This window comes from Gouania willdenowi, chromosome 16 (genome assembly GCF_900634775.1).
Source record: "Gouania willdenowi chromosome 16, fGouWil2.1, whole genome shotgun sequence".
Lineage (NCBI taxonomy): Eukaryota > Metazoa > Chordata > Actinopteri > Blenniiformes > Gobiesocidae > Gouania > Gouania willdenowi.
In genome coordinates this window covers 35288285-35303433 of record NC_041059.1, presented here as the reverse complement: position 1 = coordinate 35303433, position 15149 = coordinate 35288285, and the positions used below count along the sequence as shown (strand labels likewise).

General features: G+C 37.4%; 1 protein-coding gene across 1 annotated transcript in view; it reads right to left on the bottom strand.

Annotated features, from left to right (window-relative positions):
* taf2 (TAF2 RNA polymerase II, TATA box binding protein (TBP)-associated factor) overlaps positions 1–15149 on the bottom strand; it is a 58985-nt gene that overhangs the window by 4228 nt on the left and 39608 nt on the right. Inside the window, exons 18-25 of the mRNA XM_028471040.1 lie at positions 11276–11416; positions 10555–10665; positions 10278–10471; positions 10056–10195; positions 8738–8807; positions 7903–8012; positions 3785–4014; positions 2458–2628 (exon numbers count right to left, since the gene is read on the bottom strand). Of these exons, the coding sequence (XP_028326841.1) occupies positions 2458–2628; positions 3785–4014; positions 7903–8012; positions 8738–8807; positions 10056–10195; positions 10278–10471; positions 10555–10665; positions 11276–11416 (1167 nt within the window). The remainder of the gene's footprint in view (positions 1–2457; positions 2629–3784; positions 4015–7902; positions 8013–8737; positions 8808–10055; positions 10196–10277; positions 10472–10554; positions 10666–11275; positions 11417–15149) is intronic.

Here is a 15149-nt window from a genome sequence, read left to right as displayed (position 1 = left end):
TTAGATCCAATCCTAACTCCACTATTTAAAAATGTTCTTCCACTAATTAGCACTAATATGGTGAACTGAATGAACATCTCTAGTAACAGGTTATGTACCACAGGCCTTTAAAACCACTGCAATCCAACCTCTCCTTAAAAAAACCTACCCTCGATCCAAGTGACTTGTCCAATTATAGACCAATATGCATCTCCCTTTTTTTCTATGTGATCACCTACATAGGAACAATTTATATGAGAGCTTTCAGTCTGGCTCTAGAGCCCATCACAGCACAGAGACTGCCTTAGTAAAAGTAACCAATGATCTCCTCTTAGTCTCAGACAGAGGGTTGGTCTCAGTTCTGATGCTCTTAGATCTCAGTGCAGCCTTTGATACAGTGGATCATCATCTACTGCTGCAGAGACTGAAAAGTGTTTTTGGGATTAAAGAAACAGCGCTGGGTTGGTTTAAATCCTATTTATCAGACAGAACCCACTTTGTTCAGGTTAATAATCTCTCCCCAGCGCACGCCAGAGTAAATCATGGAGTTCCACAAGGACCAATACTCTTTACATAATATATGCTTCTACTAGGTAACATTATCAGAGAACATAATATAAATTTCTATTGCTATGCAGATGATACACAGCTTTATCTCTCAATGAAATCAGATGAAACTCATCAGTTATTAAAACTCCAGACCTGTCCTAAATACATCACATCCTGGATGAGCCGTAACTTTCTCCTTCTTAACCAGGATAAAACCGAAGTGATTTTATTTGATCCAGAACACCTCAGAGATAAATTATCAGAGCAAATAGTGTCTCTGGATGGCATTACTCTGTCACCCAGCACCACAAAAAAAAAATGTAGGCATTATCTTTGATACTGACTTATCCTTTCATTCTCATATTAAGCAAATATCAAGGACAGCCTTCTTCCACCTCCATAATATCTCTAAAATCAGGAATATATTGGCCCAGAGTGATAACTCCCTACTGTCAGGATGTTCTAGTAACTCACTAAAAAGTCTCCAGTTAATTCAGAATGATGCAGCTGGAATACTAACAAGTACTAACAGGGGAGAGCATATTTCTCCAGTATTGGCGTCCTTTCATTGACTCCCTGTAAAATTTAGAATAGAGTTTAAAATGCTCCTGTTAGCATACAAAGCTCTACATAATCAAACTCCTGTTTATCTTAGAGACCTGTTAGTGCCCTGTCGTCCGATTTCTTCCTGTTAAAAGAAAAGCTGTTAGACGGGAGTTTTTTCTTCGCTTATGCTTGTTCCCCCAGGCCCCAGTCATGTGCTGTAAGGAGGAAATAGGACCTCATTCTCCAAGAATTTTTGCGTTACTGCTCGGACGGTACCAGAATTTACCAGCAGGGTTATACAGTATTCCGTGGGGAAAATAAAAAAAAGTGCAGGTATCAGTAATAACGTGGGCTTTTTTAAATAAACTTTGGTTTGTTTCATTTGTTTCAACAAATCATTGTGATTTTGCTGCTGCTCCACAAATCCACACAGATGTGCATACACAGGGTCAGACCTGACGTGAGATCTGATCGCAGCGTACGATCACGTCACAATTGAAAAACACAGAAGCTTGTGTGATTATGGTTGAACGCACGTTGTATACGCTCAGATGTGAACGTATGAACTGTTGATAAATGAGGACCAAAGTGTGTCAGCCTCACAGATCAATATATCAAAGATAATTTACTTGTTAAAAAAAGATGTCAAAAGTTGATATTTTGTTTTGATCCCCATTGTAAACACTCTCTTTTTGACTCAGTCAAAAAACTGTTGTATGTAGTGCTGCATGGGTTTCTTGTGTTAGGAAGTTGCTTGAAGTTCTTTTTGAAACTCTCTTATTGACAATGTTGAAAAAGTTTGGTGCATTGCATTGTGGGATGTGGAGTCTCATAGAAGTGCTTTGACTTCTTTGTTTCGCTGATTTCTTGTATTTATTTGCCCAAAAAACTCTGCCAAAGTGACTTTCCAACACAATTCTGGTGTTTTCAATGAAAGTTGCATCAAAAAACAGTGTGTGTTTATTCTGGGGTTAACACGGAAAGATCTGAATCCTGTTGAAATTTAATGTGTGGTGGAATGAGGTGATGTCACTGGGAAGCAATTTTCCCCTGGGATTAATAAAATAATTTTGATTCTGAATACTGGGAACAAAAACCAGAAATAAAAAAGAGTCAACCAATCACTGTCCTTGTCTGGAGAAGAAACACAAGAAATGTAAGTAAAAACACTTCCATGGATCAGTCTACAGGACTCCACATCCCACAATGCAATGCAGGAAACTCTCCCAACAATGTAAATTAGAGAGTGTTTACAGTGGGGATCAAAATAAAATATCAACCTTTTACATCTTTATCTGATTAATAGAGAAAGGAAACATCCTTAGTGTTTAGTACTTCCACAGCCTTAGCATTAGTGTGTGTGACAGAAGGAAAGTATCTCACCCTGATCTTGTAGCGGCTTCCTCGGGCGTCCTCCTCCTGCTGCTGCAGCACCTGTCCAGGCTCAGGGGGGGAGCCTAGAGGGGTCTCAGCCTTTCTCTTCATACCCTGTGGGGGCTGGCCCACCCCACACACCCCCAAAGAGATGGGGTCTGGCTCCTCATCCACCTGACACTAAAGCAAAGCAAACATATGTCATGTCATTTTTTGGGAGACATACAGTGGATCACACACTTTGACCTGAACACAATCAGCTGATGATGCATCAAAAGAACCAAAAACATCCAGAGATAACATTGTTCAGTGTAGCACATAAAACACACAGATGGATTTTTTGTTTGTTTTTTTTACATTTTTCTGTCATTTTGTGTATTTTGTATATTTTTCTGTTCATATACTTACTGTCATGTATAATTTTTTCAAGGTCTTGCAGAATATTCTTCTGTTTTGGGTTAAAATGTCAGAAACCCATTGGTTAATAATAGGTGGGTCAGTTTTTCTCATACCTAATGTTGCTGATTTTTGTTCTCTGTTAAATCACTTAATCAAGCCTTTCCAACATTTCACTCAAAGTAATAAAAGTATACATGATTTGTGCTGATATCACATCAGATTGCCATTGTGTGTAATTTTTGTTGACATTTGGTGAATTTTCTGTTTTTATTTTGTATATTTTTCTGCAATTTGGTGTATTTTTCATTTCATATATTTACTGTCATTCTGTGTAATTTTTTTGTCATTTTCTATATTTTTCTGTCATGTTGGCCACAGCCAGAAAAAAATTAACTCATAAATACACATCAAAGAGATCAGCAAACACCTCTGAGGAAGACTGGCAGTTGACAGTGTTTTTTATTGTCCTTTAGTATACTTTTCTGTTATATTACGTGTTTGTGTTGCCCTTTTGTATATTGTTCTGTCATGTTGTGTATTTTTTATTATCCTTAGTATACTTCTCGGTGATGTTGTGTATTTTTTATTATCCTTTAGTATACTTCTCTGTCATGTTGTGTATCTTTTATTATCCTTTAGTATACTTCTCGGTCATGTTGTGTATCTTTTATTATCCTTTAGTATACTTCTCGGTCATGTTGTGTATCTTTTTATTATCCTTTAGTATACTTCTCTGTCATGTTGTGTATTTTTTTATTATCCTTTAGTATACTTCTCGGTAATGTTGTGTATTTTTTATTATCCTTTAGTATACTTCTCGGTAATGTTGTGTATTTTTTATTATCCTTTAGTATACTTCTCTGTCATGTTATGTATTTTTGTTGCCCATGCCTGCCATAGAAACACAGTAACTGATGCAGCTAATGTTCACACTTACAGTTGTGTAGCTCATGCCCACACCGTGGATGCCAATGCTTGCGGGCGTGTCGATGACGGTCCCACCTCCCAGCTCAGGTTTGATAGTGGGGTTGAGGACAGCTTTCTTCTCTTTGAGGTTGAGCACCAGGCCCAGCTCAGGCAGTGGCAGACAGGAGGGTCGGGTTAGACCAAACAACGTATAGTAAAGGTTCACAGCGTCGCAACGAAGACGCCAGTCGTGAGAGGTTCCTGAGGAGAAAACACAGGGAAGGTCACACACATAAATACAACAGGGATGGGCCACTCTATCACAGCGGGGGCCACAAACATTTGATAGTATCTGATCTGAGGGCCACATGATCAACATTTATGTCAGCATTTAGAATAATGACCAATCTCAGCATTAATTATTACAGGAGGGTTTTGTCTTATTTTTGTCTTTGTGGTTTTGTCAGTTCATAGTCATTTTCTGTGTTTTGTGAGTCATTATGTGTGTATTTGTTATTTTTTGTGTTCTTGGTGTAATTTTGTGTATTTTTCTGTCATTTTCTGCATTTATGTTGTCGATTTGTGCATTTTTGGGATCACTTTCTGTACTTTTGTTGTTGTTTTCCACATTTCCCTGTCATTTTGTATAATTTTGTTGACGGTTTGTGCGCCTTTGGAGCTATTCTGTAATGTGTTGTTCTTTTTTGTGTTTTCATAGTCATTCTGTTTTGTTTAAGTGATTGTTGTGTCTGTCTTTGTTGTCATTTTGTGTATTTTTGGAATGTTTTGTGTTTTTGTGCATTTTGCTGTCGATTTGTGTCTTTAGGGAGTTATTTTGTGTATTATGTTGGGTTTTACATTCCTTCCAACTACTTGAAATACAATTTTGGAGGATTTGTTTTGGGAGCCACACAAAAGTAGACCGAGACCCACAAGTGGCCCCCGAACCACCAGTTGCCTATATCTGATATACCTGTACAGTATGACAGTATCCAGACTGACATTTTCATTATTATTCTTGTACAAATTAAAACACACAATCTTAAACAACTATTTTCAACACGTGCAGTGTCAATTATAAATCTAGTTAATAATAATATTAATAATAATAAAATGCAGTATAAGAATATCTGAGTTGGCACAAATTGTTACTAATACTAGCAACTCTGTATTTGTAATACAGTGTAACAAACATGATCATAAACCAATTCTACAAAAAAATTATCTATAGGGTATAGAGTGTTGTAGAAGCAAAAAGTTAAAGTTTTTTTGAAAAATGTAATTTGACAGTTTGATAAACATACCACTTTTTTGATTACGTTAGGGATTATCATTTTAAATGGGCTATTCGTGAGGTCAGAATAGATGAGGATGACAAGAAAACGACGTAGCAGCTCTGGTGAGTGTTTGAAACATCTGACAGACTCAGTTGCTGATGTGATAAACACACACCGTGGAGCAGCGTTTGTCTGACTCACAATCACAAGAGACGCTTAAATAGCAATGTGTTTTACTGTAATGTGCAGTTTTTTGGCTCAAAACAATAACAAGAGTGTGTGGATAGCAAAATAAAATCACTATGGTGATCAGCTGTAGCATGAAGTCTGCGTCAACAGACACGCCCACTCATGCATATGCATGAAGGCCCCAAAAACAGCCTGTTTTTGGAAGCTCCATGAAAATGACTTTTCAGAGGCTAAAACTTAGGAAAACAGGCAAGTTTGGGAGAATAAACCTCAAACACTAAGTTGTTGGGGTTCTTAGAATAAACGGAGATGGGTAAAAAAAATAGTATAATACTGGACTGTTAAAGAAGGTTTTTTTAGATGACATTGACCTCCAGCTTGTGAAACATCATCCTGTGTGAGTGTGTGGTTAACGTGCTGTGGGATCCAAACAAAGAGGAATTCTACAACCAACACATCACAGAGCAGAGTATTAAATAATCTAAGGATGACCACAGTGGTCACCGTGTCCATCCAACAGCCACATACACTAACTTTAACAACAAACACCAGCTCAGTTGACATGATGATCGTCAATATTTTTGGCCCAACGCTCATGATTGCTGCTCAATAAACTGCAACCCATGAAACCTTAGATTATTATTATTATTAAAGCAGATTAAACCTTGAAGACCAAACATGGAGCAAAAAGAAACAAAAGCTCCCCACAAAGAGAAATAAATGATGAAACCTGAGGACACAATGATGGCAAGAGCCATGTGTGTGTGTGTGTGTGTGTGTGTGTGTGTGTGTGTGTGTGTGTGTGTGTGATCACTGCACTGAAAGGTAGACAGTAACCATTGTCACCCTTCCACAAACAGAATAAGCAGACACTAATAGAGCTAATGGGTCAAGTTTTACATCTTAAACATGGGAGATTTAAAAAGAAAGAAGAACAAAAGAAGTTGTGCTTGATGATTCCAGACCATTGACAAAGTATTCTTCAAAAAACATTTTAAGTGAAGAATTGATAATGGGTGATAATTGGTATAATTACCTGTGTCTTTGTGTAACTCAGATAGTAAAGTTTGGCTTATTTTTAAAAAAATCATTATGAAATTTAAAATTGTATGTCCTAATTTTAATACTTCTGTGTGTCAATGACTGAATGTTGATCATGTATAGTTCTGAAAGGTTACAAAATGTACAACATTGTGTTTTCCTTGCACTTAGAGCCAAATGGTGCCTAATAATTATTTTTTTTTTTTGGTCAAAAGGTCAACACTACAAGAAGTGCAATCTTTTTAAGACAGCAATGCATGTTTTGTTATTGCAATTAAATAAATTAATTTATTGTGTTGCATAATTGTGATCATCACCAGCCCTGACTAAGGGTAAGAAATACTTCATTAAAGGGAGGATATAAAAAGAGAGGGCAGTGTTACACCTGGGTGAGGGGGGGGATGGGTGGGGTGGAACGGAACAGGGAGGAGGGAGTCAAGGTAGGAAATGGAAAGGGTGGGAAAGAGCTGATTATTTTACAGTGAGAGTGAGATGTGAAGTTGTAGTTGTGCATTTTGTGCTTATTGTGTTGTGTAATCAAGCCAGTCTGGTGATAGGCGTGAGGCTTAGGTATAAGAGTGGTGGCTTTGAACAGAGGGAAGGAGTGAGTGGTAATACCTAAAACAGGTATTTGGGATTAACGTGTCTAAAGTTAAGCCCACTATGAGTTTTATCCCACAGTCCAAGGCATACCAGTGCATCGTAGGCCAGTGTATGTGCAGGAACCACCACTGCAAACCCAAGCGCTGCCCCGGACCCAAAGATGCAGCCAGGCTAGCAGAAAGAGCGGGGCCTAATTGGATGGCTTTATGAGCTGTATTTGGTCTGCAAACCTGGAGTTTGATACCCATGGTAAAGTTATTGGTTTGACGGCCTCTCAAGCTAAAGATCTGAGCATTTAGGTTAATTATAACTTATGGATATGATATGGATATGAGGACAATTTAAAAAAAATACATCGTTGAAACATTCTTTTTACTGCACAAAAACATAGATTATCTTTATCTTTGATACATGGATTATGTAAATAGATCCGATGGGTCTCTTGCGCGCATCTTGTTTGTGTTTCACTTTCACTTGTTACCTGCGCGCTGATCTGATGTTGACATTAACTGTTGTTTGTTAATACAATTGGTCCTTAGCACTAAAACAAATGTACATATATCATTTTCTTTTTATTTCCGGGTTATTGGGATACCTCTCCAAGCCGTCAAGAATGCTCACCAGCGTCATTTGACGTCACCATCAGTGAAACTGTACTACTGTTCGTAGCCGTAACAACAATACAAAATATTTCACACAATTTTTTCAAGGCAATAGGTAGAAATATGTGTGGACTCATTCTCTTTGGTTTAGAACCCCTAATCAACCATTTTTTTAAATCCTGCCCTATGCTCCTTTAAGTCTGACTGATGATGATTGTTTTTAAACTAACGGTGAAAGAAAAGGAAATGTGTGACAATGAAGTTAAACTATCGTTTCCCACTCCAGGGTTTAGATAGAAGTTAATTAGCTTAGTGAAAGTTTTCAATATCATTTATCTTTTTCATGAGGTTAAAAGTCTCATTTTATCAAAAGAATTGACATAATTTATGCAACATAAGTATTTTATGTTAATTTTGCGTGTGTGTTTGTGTCTCACCTGAGTTCATGAGTTTCCACAGCTCGTCAACAAGAGCTTCATTACACAGAGCTGAGTCAGCAGTTTTGGTAAAGGGTGGATTCTGACACAGCATGCCCAGAATCCTGTGTCTGCTCCAAAAGAAACACAACATACCATAATTAATAACTTGTACAAAAACATATATATATATATATATATATATTCATGTTTAGAAAAAGAGCTGCTCTAAGTCTTTCCTGCAGTGATGGGCACAGGCAGCTGTTTGTTGCAAATAATAGACTGGCCTTTAACAAAGCCCAAACCTTTGAATTCTGCATAGTTCACACACTACACTCTCAGGGAGGTCCTTATTATTGAAGTTCAGAAATGCCCAGGTCTTACACCCTAAATTTGTTCCAATACCTAAAACAAACTTGCTGGCCAAATATGAGCACATTTGAACAATATTCCATATTTAGAGGTAGCTCAATACCTTGAAAAAGACATTTTTTGTTACAAACTGGCGATTTGTGTGAAACTTGCCTCTATTCAACTGCTGATTATGGAAGAACGAAACAAGCTAGAAACAAAAATATTTTTTCTGATGAAAGTAGGGAGTACAATCTTTCAGAATCTGGTTGCAGATTTCTGGTCTCATAGTACAAAATATTCTGTGGGTCTTTAAAAAAATCAGTGAAAATCATCTAAAACGCCTGGCATTATGGGGTTGGCTGCTCTGAAAATGGCTGGCAGTGAATGAGTTAATGACAAATGAGCTGCTTTACGCATTTTTAACTATGTTTAAATAAAGCTTCCAATAACCTGCTGATGTGATAGTCTGAAAAGAGGAGTGTGCTACATGTTGAACACTGACCTGATATAAGGAGCTGGATCATTTTGAACCATGTTGAGTAGCCACTGCAGCTCAGCTGAACTCCTTTCAACTGTGACATGAAGGCAACAAAACATCAACATAAGACACATTCCTTTATCAGTACATCTTCAAAGGACAGGGCTGATTGAGCTTGATTTGAGAACAGAATGTGGTCCCCAAAGTAAAAACACAAATGAAATGACATAAAATCAAACACAACATAAAATACATAAAACAGCAAAAAAAATTTTGACTAAATAACATACAAAACTAAAAAAAAAAATACAAAAAAAAAATACAACACATACAAAATGACAACAATAAAGAAAATAATTTCAAAAACACACAAGACGACTAAAGAAATCACACAAAAATAATAATAACAAAAGACTAGTAGAAGAAATACTTAAAAATTAAAAAAATGACTACAAAAACACAAAAGGACATTAAAAAGACAAAAGTGACATTAAATATGGAAGGAATGATTCTAAAAATACACAAAACAACAGAAACACACAAGGGCAAATAAACGGGAGAAATTTTTGGGGTCCATCCATAAAGTCAGCAAAATGATGGTCTATTGCTCTATGAATCTGTGATAACTACATTTATTTATTGATCTTAATAATATCCACTTTTATCCAGGTAGTCTATTATTATTTGCTTCATAGTATATAGTCATCTTAAAGATGTAAATCCTTGTTTTAATCAGAAAAAAAATTAGTTAAAAGTGACCAAAAATGGTGGAAAACGTGGTAAAATGAGATTTAAAAAAACCCACAAAAATTGGAAAAATTGGTAAAAAGGGTTTAAAGTATCAATATTGGAACAATTAGTAGGAACACTTAGTTTAAACTGGCAAATAATGGGCATGACAAATCGTGAATGTGGTTAAATTGGTGAAAATACGCATGAAATATGGTGAAAAGAGGTTAATAGTGACATTAATGGGTCAACATGTGTGACATTAGGTGAGAAACGTGGTGGAACGGGTTTATAAGTACTGAAAATGTCTCGGAAGAGGAAAAAATGTGGAGAAAAGGCATTGAAATTTGACGAAAAAGTGGCAGAAATGTGGGTAATGTAGGAAAAAAAAATGCATTTAAAGGAGCAAAAATATGGCAAAAAAAGTGATTAAAATAGGTTCAAATATGACAAGTTTGGTATAGTTGCAGAAAAATGGTAAAAATAAGCAAAATGGGCTCAAACTGTTCTTAGTTTCTTTAAAGCATCTGGCGACCCCTTCCCAGTGTCTCACGACCCAAAGGTTGAGAACCCCTGGTCTGTTGGATAGGAGTGTGTAGTAAATATACTGTACCTCTTGTGTAATCAACTAAAGCATAAAGCGCAGCAATGCGGACGTCCACAAAGTGTCCGTACTCAGCGTAGGACTTAAAGAGTGACGGGTCACTGGGAATGTGTCCGTTTTTTTGAAGTTGACGGATCGCTCTCAGACAGCTGGAAAGAAAAGAGGACAAAGTGCAAATGATGAACTGTGGAACATTGGACCGGGTCATGTTAAAGGGACACTCATGTCTACCTGACAGTGATGGTGTTTCTAAAGCTGGGCAGGAGCTTCTCCATGTTGAGGAACCGTGTGATCTCCTCCAGGATGAGGCGGACTTCTGCGTTGAGGTTGTCCACGGTCCTCACCTCGTTGTTGATGCTGATGGCCGGCGTCAAAGCGTTGGTGAGCGCTTCGATCAGCTCTGCACGGTAAAAATTGTCTGAAAACTGAAGGTAAACCATAAAAGGACAGGAATTAAATGACACTTATTGGAAAAAATAAGACTCTACACTGTTTGACTTCAAGTTACTTTGTTTTTCCTGTTGTCGTTGTACTTGATGAGGTCGAGTATGAAGTTGAGGACATCTTTGGGACAGAGGTTCTGCACATCCCTCAGTAATGCCATTGCAACAGGCATCGTCTGATATGATAAACACACAAACAAGAGGGAACTAAATTATACATTTAACTTTGTAACTAAATGAAGAAAAAAAACCATTAACGAGAACCACAATGGGACTCGATTAAAAAATGTATCTAATTAATTAGAGATTTAGTAATTAATTAACATCAATTAATGTAAATGAATTGTGTAACAATATTTGACACAAGAAGCACCAACATTTTTCAGTTTAATGGATTTTTCTATATGACTGAATCAATGAAAACAATAAATGAGCTTAAATAACAAAATTGTGTTCATTATTTTCATCACTGAGTGCTGACATAATGTACAATATGAATAAAGAATATTATGATTATATTGTTCACACAAAGCACAATAGGTAACTATATTCATGATTTTCTGGATGATTTTTCGTAAACTTTCTAAAAAAAATATGTTGTAATCTGTGCATCAATATTATAGGTATACTGGGAAATCGTGAAGCTTCTGCACTGCTTGGTGTGAGAAAAAAAAAAAAAGATTGACAGCGTTATTTTTTTGTGCATTATACTTAGACACTGGGTGGACTATTGAACAACGCACCACACTCAATAGTGACAGGGTTTGTTCTTTCACTCTGAAGTACCTTCTGGAGGAAGTAGCTCTGGAAGTTGATGAAATTGTTGGTTTTGACGATATTGGGGCAACTCTTACAGCAGAACATTCTGGTGAACAGTGACTTCATGGCTGGCGGACCCTGCCATGTGCTCATCATGGAATTAGCAATCTGCCACAACAGAAAAACATGTTTAAACGTCACCTCACTAAACAAAGGGCACTTAAACCTTTAAAGTGAAACAAAATGAGTGCAAAAGTTAAAAATATCAAATGTGCTTCTTTGTCTTATGGGTCTCAGAGTGTTGTGATGGTAACAACTGCTGAAAAACATATGTAACGAAATGCATCAGTATTTCTTTCTACAGCACATCTACACAGTTGGTGGGAATCTGCAGTTTCCCCCAACGGACACCCCCGCACTGCCAACAGGATCCCACCCAAATCTGTAAATCTGTAGATTAAAAAAAAAAAAAAAAAAATTAATATTTATTATATTTTTAAAAAGTCTTTAACAGTCGTTTAACTAATTTGCACAATTTCAGAGAGTAATGCGTCACTACTGAAATGAATTTCTTCTGTGCGGGTGGGGCTCCCTGCTGGCACCTCTCACAACACCGGTACCGACGCCCACTCACACTCAGAGAGTGTCTACTTTACCATAAAAAAAAAAACCCAACATAAACAACAAAAGAGAAAAATATTGATGGACGACCACAGGTTAAAGAAAGGTTCGCCCCTCAAGCAAAAATCTCAACAGTTTGTTATGTTGGTTTGGATTCCAACTATTTAAAAAAAATAAAATCCAATTAAATGATGTAGTTATGTAATGGGGTCCTGTTGGAAGAGAGTCATGCAAGGACCCAAACAACAGACATCGCTCATTCCACTATTTCATGGAACTCTGTTGGGATGAATCACTGTTTGAATTGAAGCTGATACTTTATGTTTTGTGTGTACTTTTTAACGCAATGGTGAACTAATCAGGTTATTTAATTTAAGTATCCAGGATAAGTGTGTATTGCAAGAGGATGTTATTCAAAGGCACAGAGCTGCAGAGAACACGGCCTGCTGAAACCAGTTTTTAAAAGATAACTCAACCAGTTTTTTGGGCAGTGATTGGTAGTTATCCAGTAGTTCAGTGAAATCACTTCTGTCCCTGCAAGGCTACTACTTGGCACGTCTCACCTAAGGGCGGGGCCTAATGTTTTTGTCATATTGATGGTACATTCTCCAGACTTTTTATTTGAATTCATGCAAAAATCAATAATCATGATGTGTGACATTAATAAAGAGATAAAAACTGTGTAATATATGAGGAATGTCGCATTGTGTTGCCTCTTAAAAATACCCTTATGCAACAAAAACAAATCAACATGTTACATGTGGTTAGTTATATATATATATATATATATATATATATACATATACACACACACACAGGTGCTGGTCATATAATTAGAATATCATGAAAAAGTTGATTTATGTCAGTAATTCCATTCAAAAAATTAATCTTGTATACATTCATTTCACACAGACTGATATATTTCAAGTGTTTATTTTTTTAATGTTGATGAATATAACTGACAAGTAATGAAAACCACAAGTTGAATATCTCAGAAAATTAGAATATTGTGGAGAGGTTCAATATTGCAGATATCTGGTGCCCTGCAAAGGCCTTTAAATGGTCTACAGTCTAGTTCTGTAAGCTACACAATCATAGGGAAGACTGCTGACCTGACAGTTGTCCATTGACATCTTGCACAAGGAGGGCAAGACACAAAAGGTCATCGCTAAAGAGGCTAGCTGTTCATAGAGCTCTGTGTCCAAGCACATTATTAAAGAGGTGAAGGGAAGGAAAAGATGTGGTAGAAAAAAGTGTACAACAATAGGGATAACTGTGCCCTTGAGAGGATTGTGAAACAAAACCCATTCAAAAATGTGGGGGAGATTCACAAAGAGTGGACTGCAGCTGGAGTCAGTGCTTCAAGAACCACCACACACAGACGTATGCAAGACATGGGTTTCAGCTGTTGCATTCCTTGTGTCAAGCCACTCTTTAACAAGAGACAGCGTCAGAAGCGTCTCGCCTGGGCTAAAGACAAAAAGGACTGGACTGCTGCTGAGTGGTCCAAAGTGATGTTCTCTGATGAAAGTAAATGTTGGAAATCAAAATCTCAGAGTCTGGAGGAAGAGAGGAGAGGCATAGAATCCACGTTGCTTGAGGTCGAGTGTAAAGTTTCCACAGTCAGTGATGGTTAGGGGTGCCATGTCATGTGCTGGTGTTGGTCTACTGTGTTTCCTTAAGTCCAAGGTCAACGCCGCTGTCTACCAGGAATTTTAGAGCACTTCATGCTTCTTGCTGCTGATCAACTTTATGAAGATGCAGATTTAATGCCAAAGCTACCAGTACCTAGTTTAAGGACCATGGTATCCCTGTTCTTGATTGGCCAGCAAACTTGCCTGACCTTAACTCCATAGAAAATCTATGGGGTGTTGTGAAGAGGAAGATGTGAGATGCCAGACCCAACAACGCAGAAGAGCTGAAGGCCACTATCAGAGCCACCTGGGCTCTCATAACACCTGAGCAGTGAAACAGACTGATCATACTCTATGTACACATACATATTTATGTATATTTTGTATTGTATTAAATGTTATGTTTTGTGAACATAGTTATGATATATTAAATATAGTTATTTTTATCTCACTGCTCATTTCCTCTAGATCAGGGGTTCCCAAACTTTTTCTGCTGCGCCCCCCCTTTGAAGAATGAAAAACTCATTGAAAAATGTGATTATTTTTCTTTACATATCATTCAAATAAAATTAAATTTGCGATCACACTTTAGTAATAAAGGTCTTCATTAATAAAGAGCAAAGAAAAAAAAATCTTCTATTTTTATGCTCAAGGTTCAGCAAGGCCATTCTAGCACCCCATCCCTTTGCGCGCCTCAGTGGGAATACTATTGGGTTTTTAAACTATAAACCTATTTCATGGGATTCCTTGACCCTTAAAAATGCATATTTTGAAACCAAATGTGTCATTATAGCTATAACAGAAGCAGAGATTCGGCCTCTCGTGTATGGTTGGTGGCCATTTTTAAGAAACGTGTATTTTAGCTACAAAGTGTGATCTCACTTGTGTCTTAGGGAAAATGTATTTCTATTGTCCTACGGTACTTCTATGCCAAAGAGGACCTTTGCATTATGAGTTGAAGTCAAAAGTCACTAAACCTCCCTGCTATTATGCAACACAAACTCACTATTTGGTCTGATTTCAAATCAAATAAAGGTTTTTAATGATTTGTATGTTTTTACTATCAGGTAATTCACATCAAAAACACTGCTGTAGCTTTTGAGGAGCGAGCTTTGTAAAAACAGTATCCATATCTTCAGCAGTTATTTAAGAAATACCCCAAGCTAAGAATGCGGCGGCGTGAGTAATATTGTCCGCTCTGAAGGTTCTTGTGGTGAGAGCTGTGCTACAAAGTAAACAGCAGCAGCATCACATGCGCTTTCCTCAGGTATGAAGTCGCCTTTGAGCTCCAACAGGATATTGGGGAATTTACGTTATGTGGTAACGAAGGGTTAAGGTTCACGGACGCAGGATGTTGTCATTTGGCTGAATAAATAAAATAGGGCATTAACATTCCAGTGTTTGAGCGCACGCACACGCACACACACACACACACACTCACTCACACTCACACTCACGTTTTTAACCACATGCATTATTGTCACTTTTTGCTGGCCAAGTTATTTCTTCTTATTTCCCACATAACGTACCAAAAAGAAGCCAAATATAATCCACCCCAGGCTAATGGAATGTAGCAAGGTCCACCAGGAACAAACGCTGCCATACTTCACTTCGTGGTCAGAGGGAGCATGGAAGTTAACGCGTGC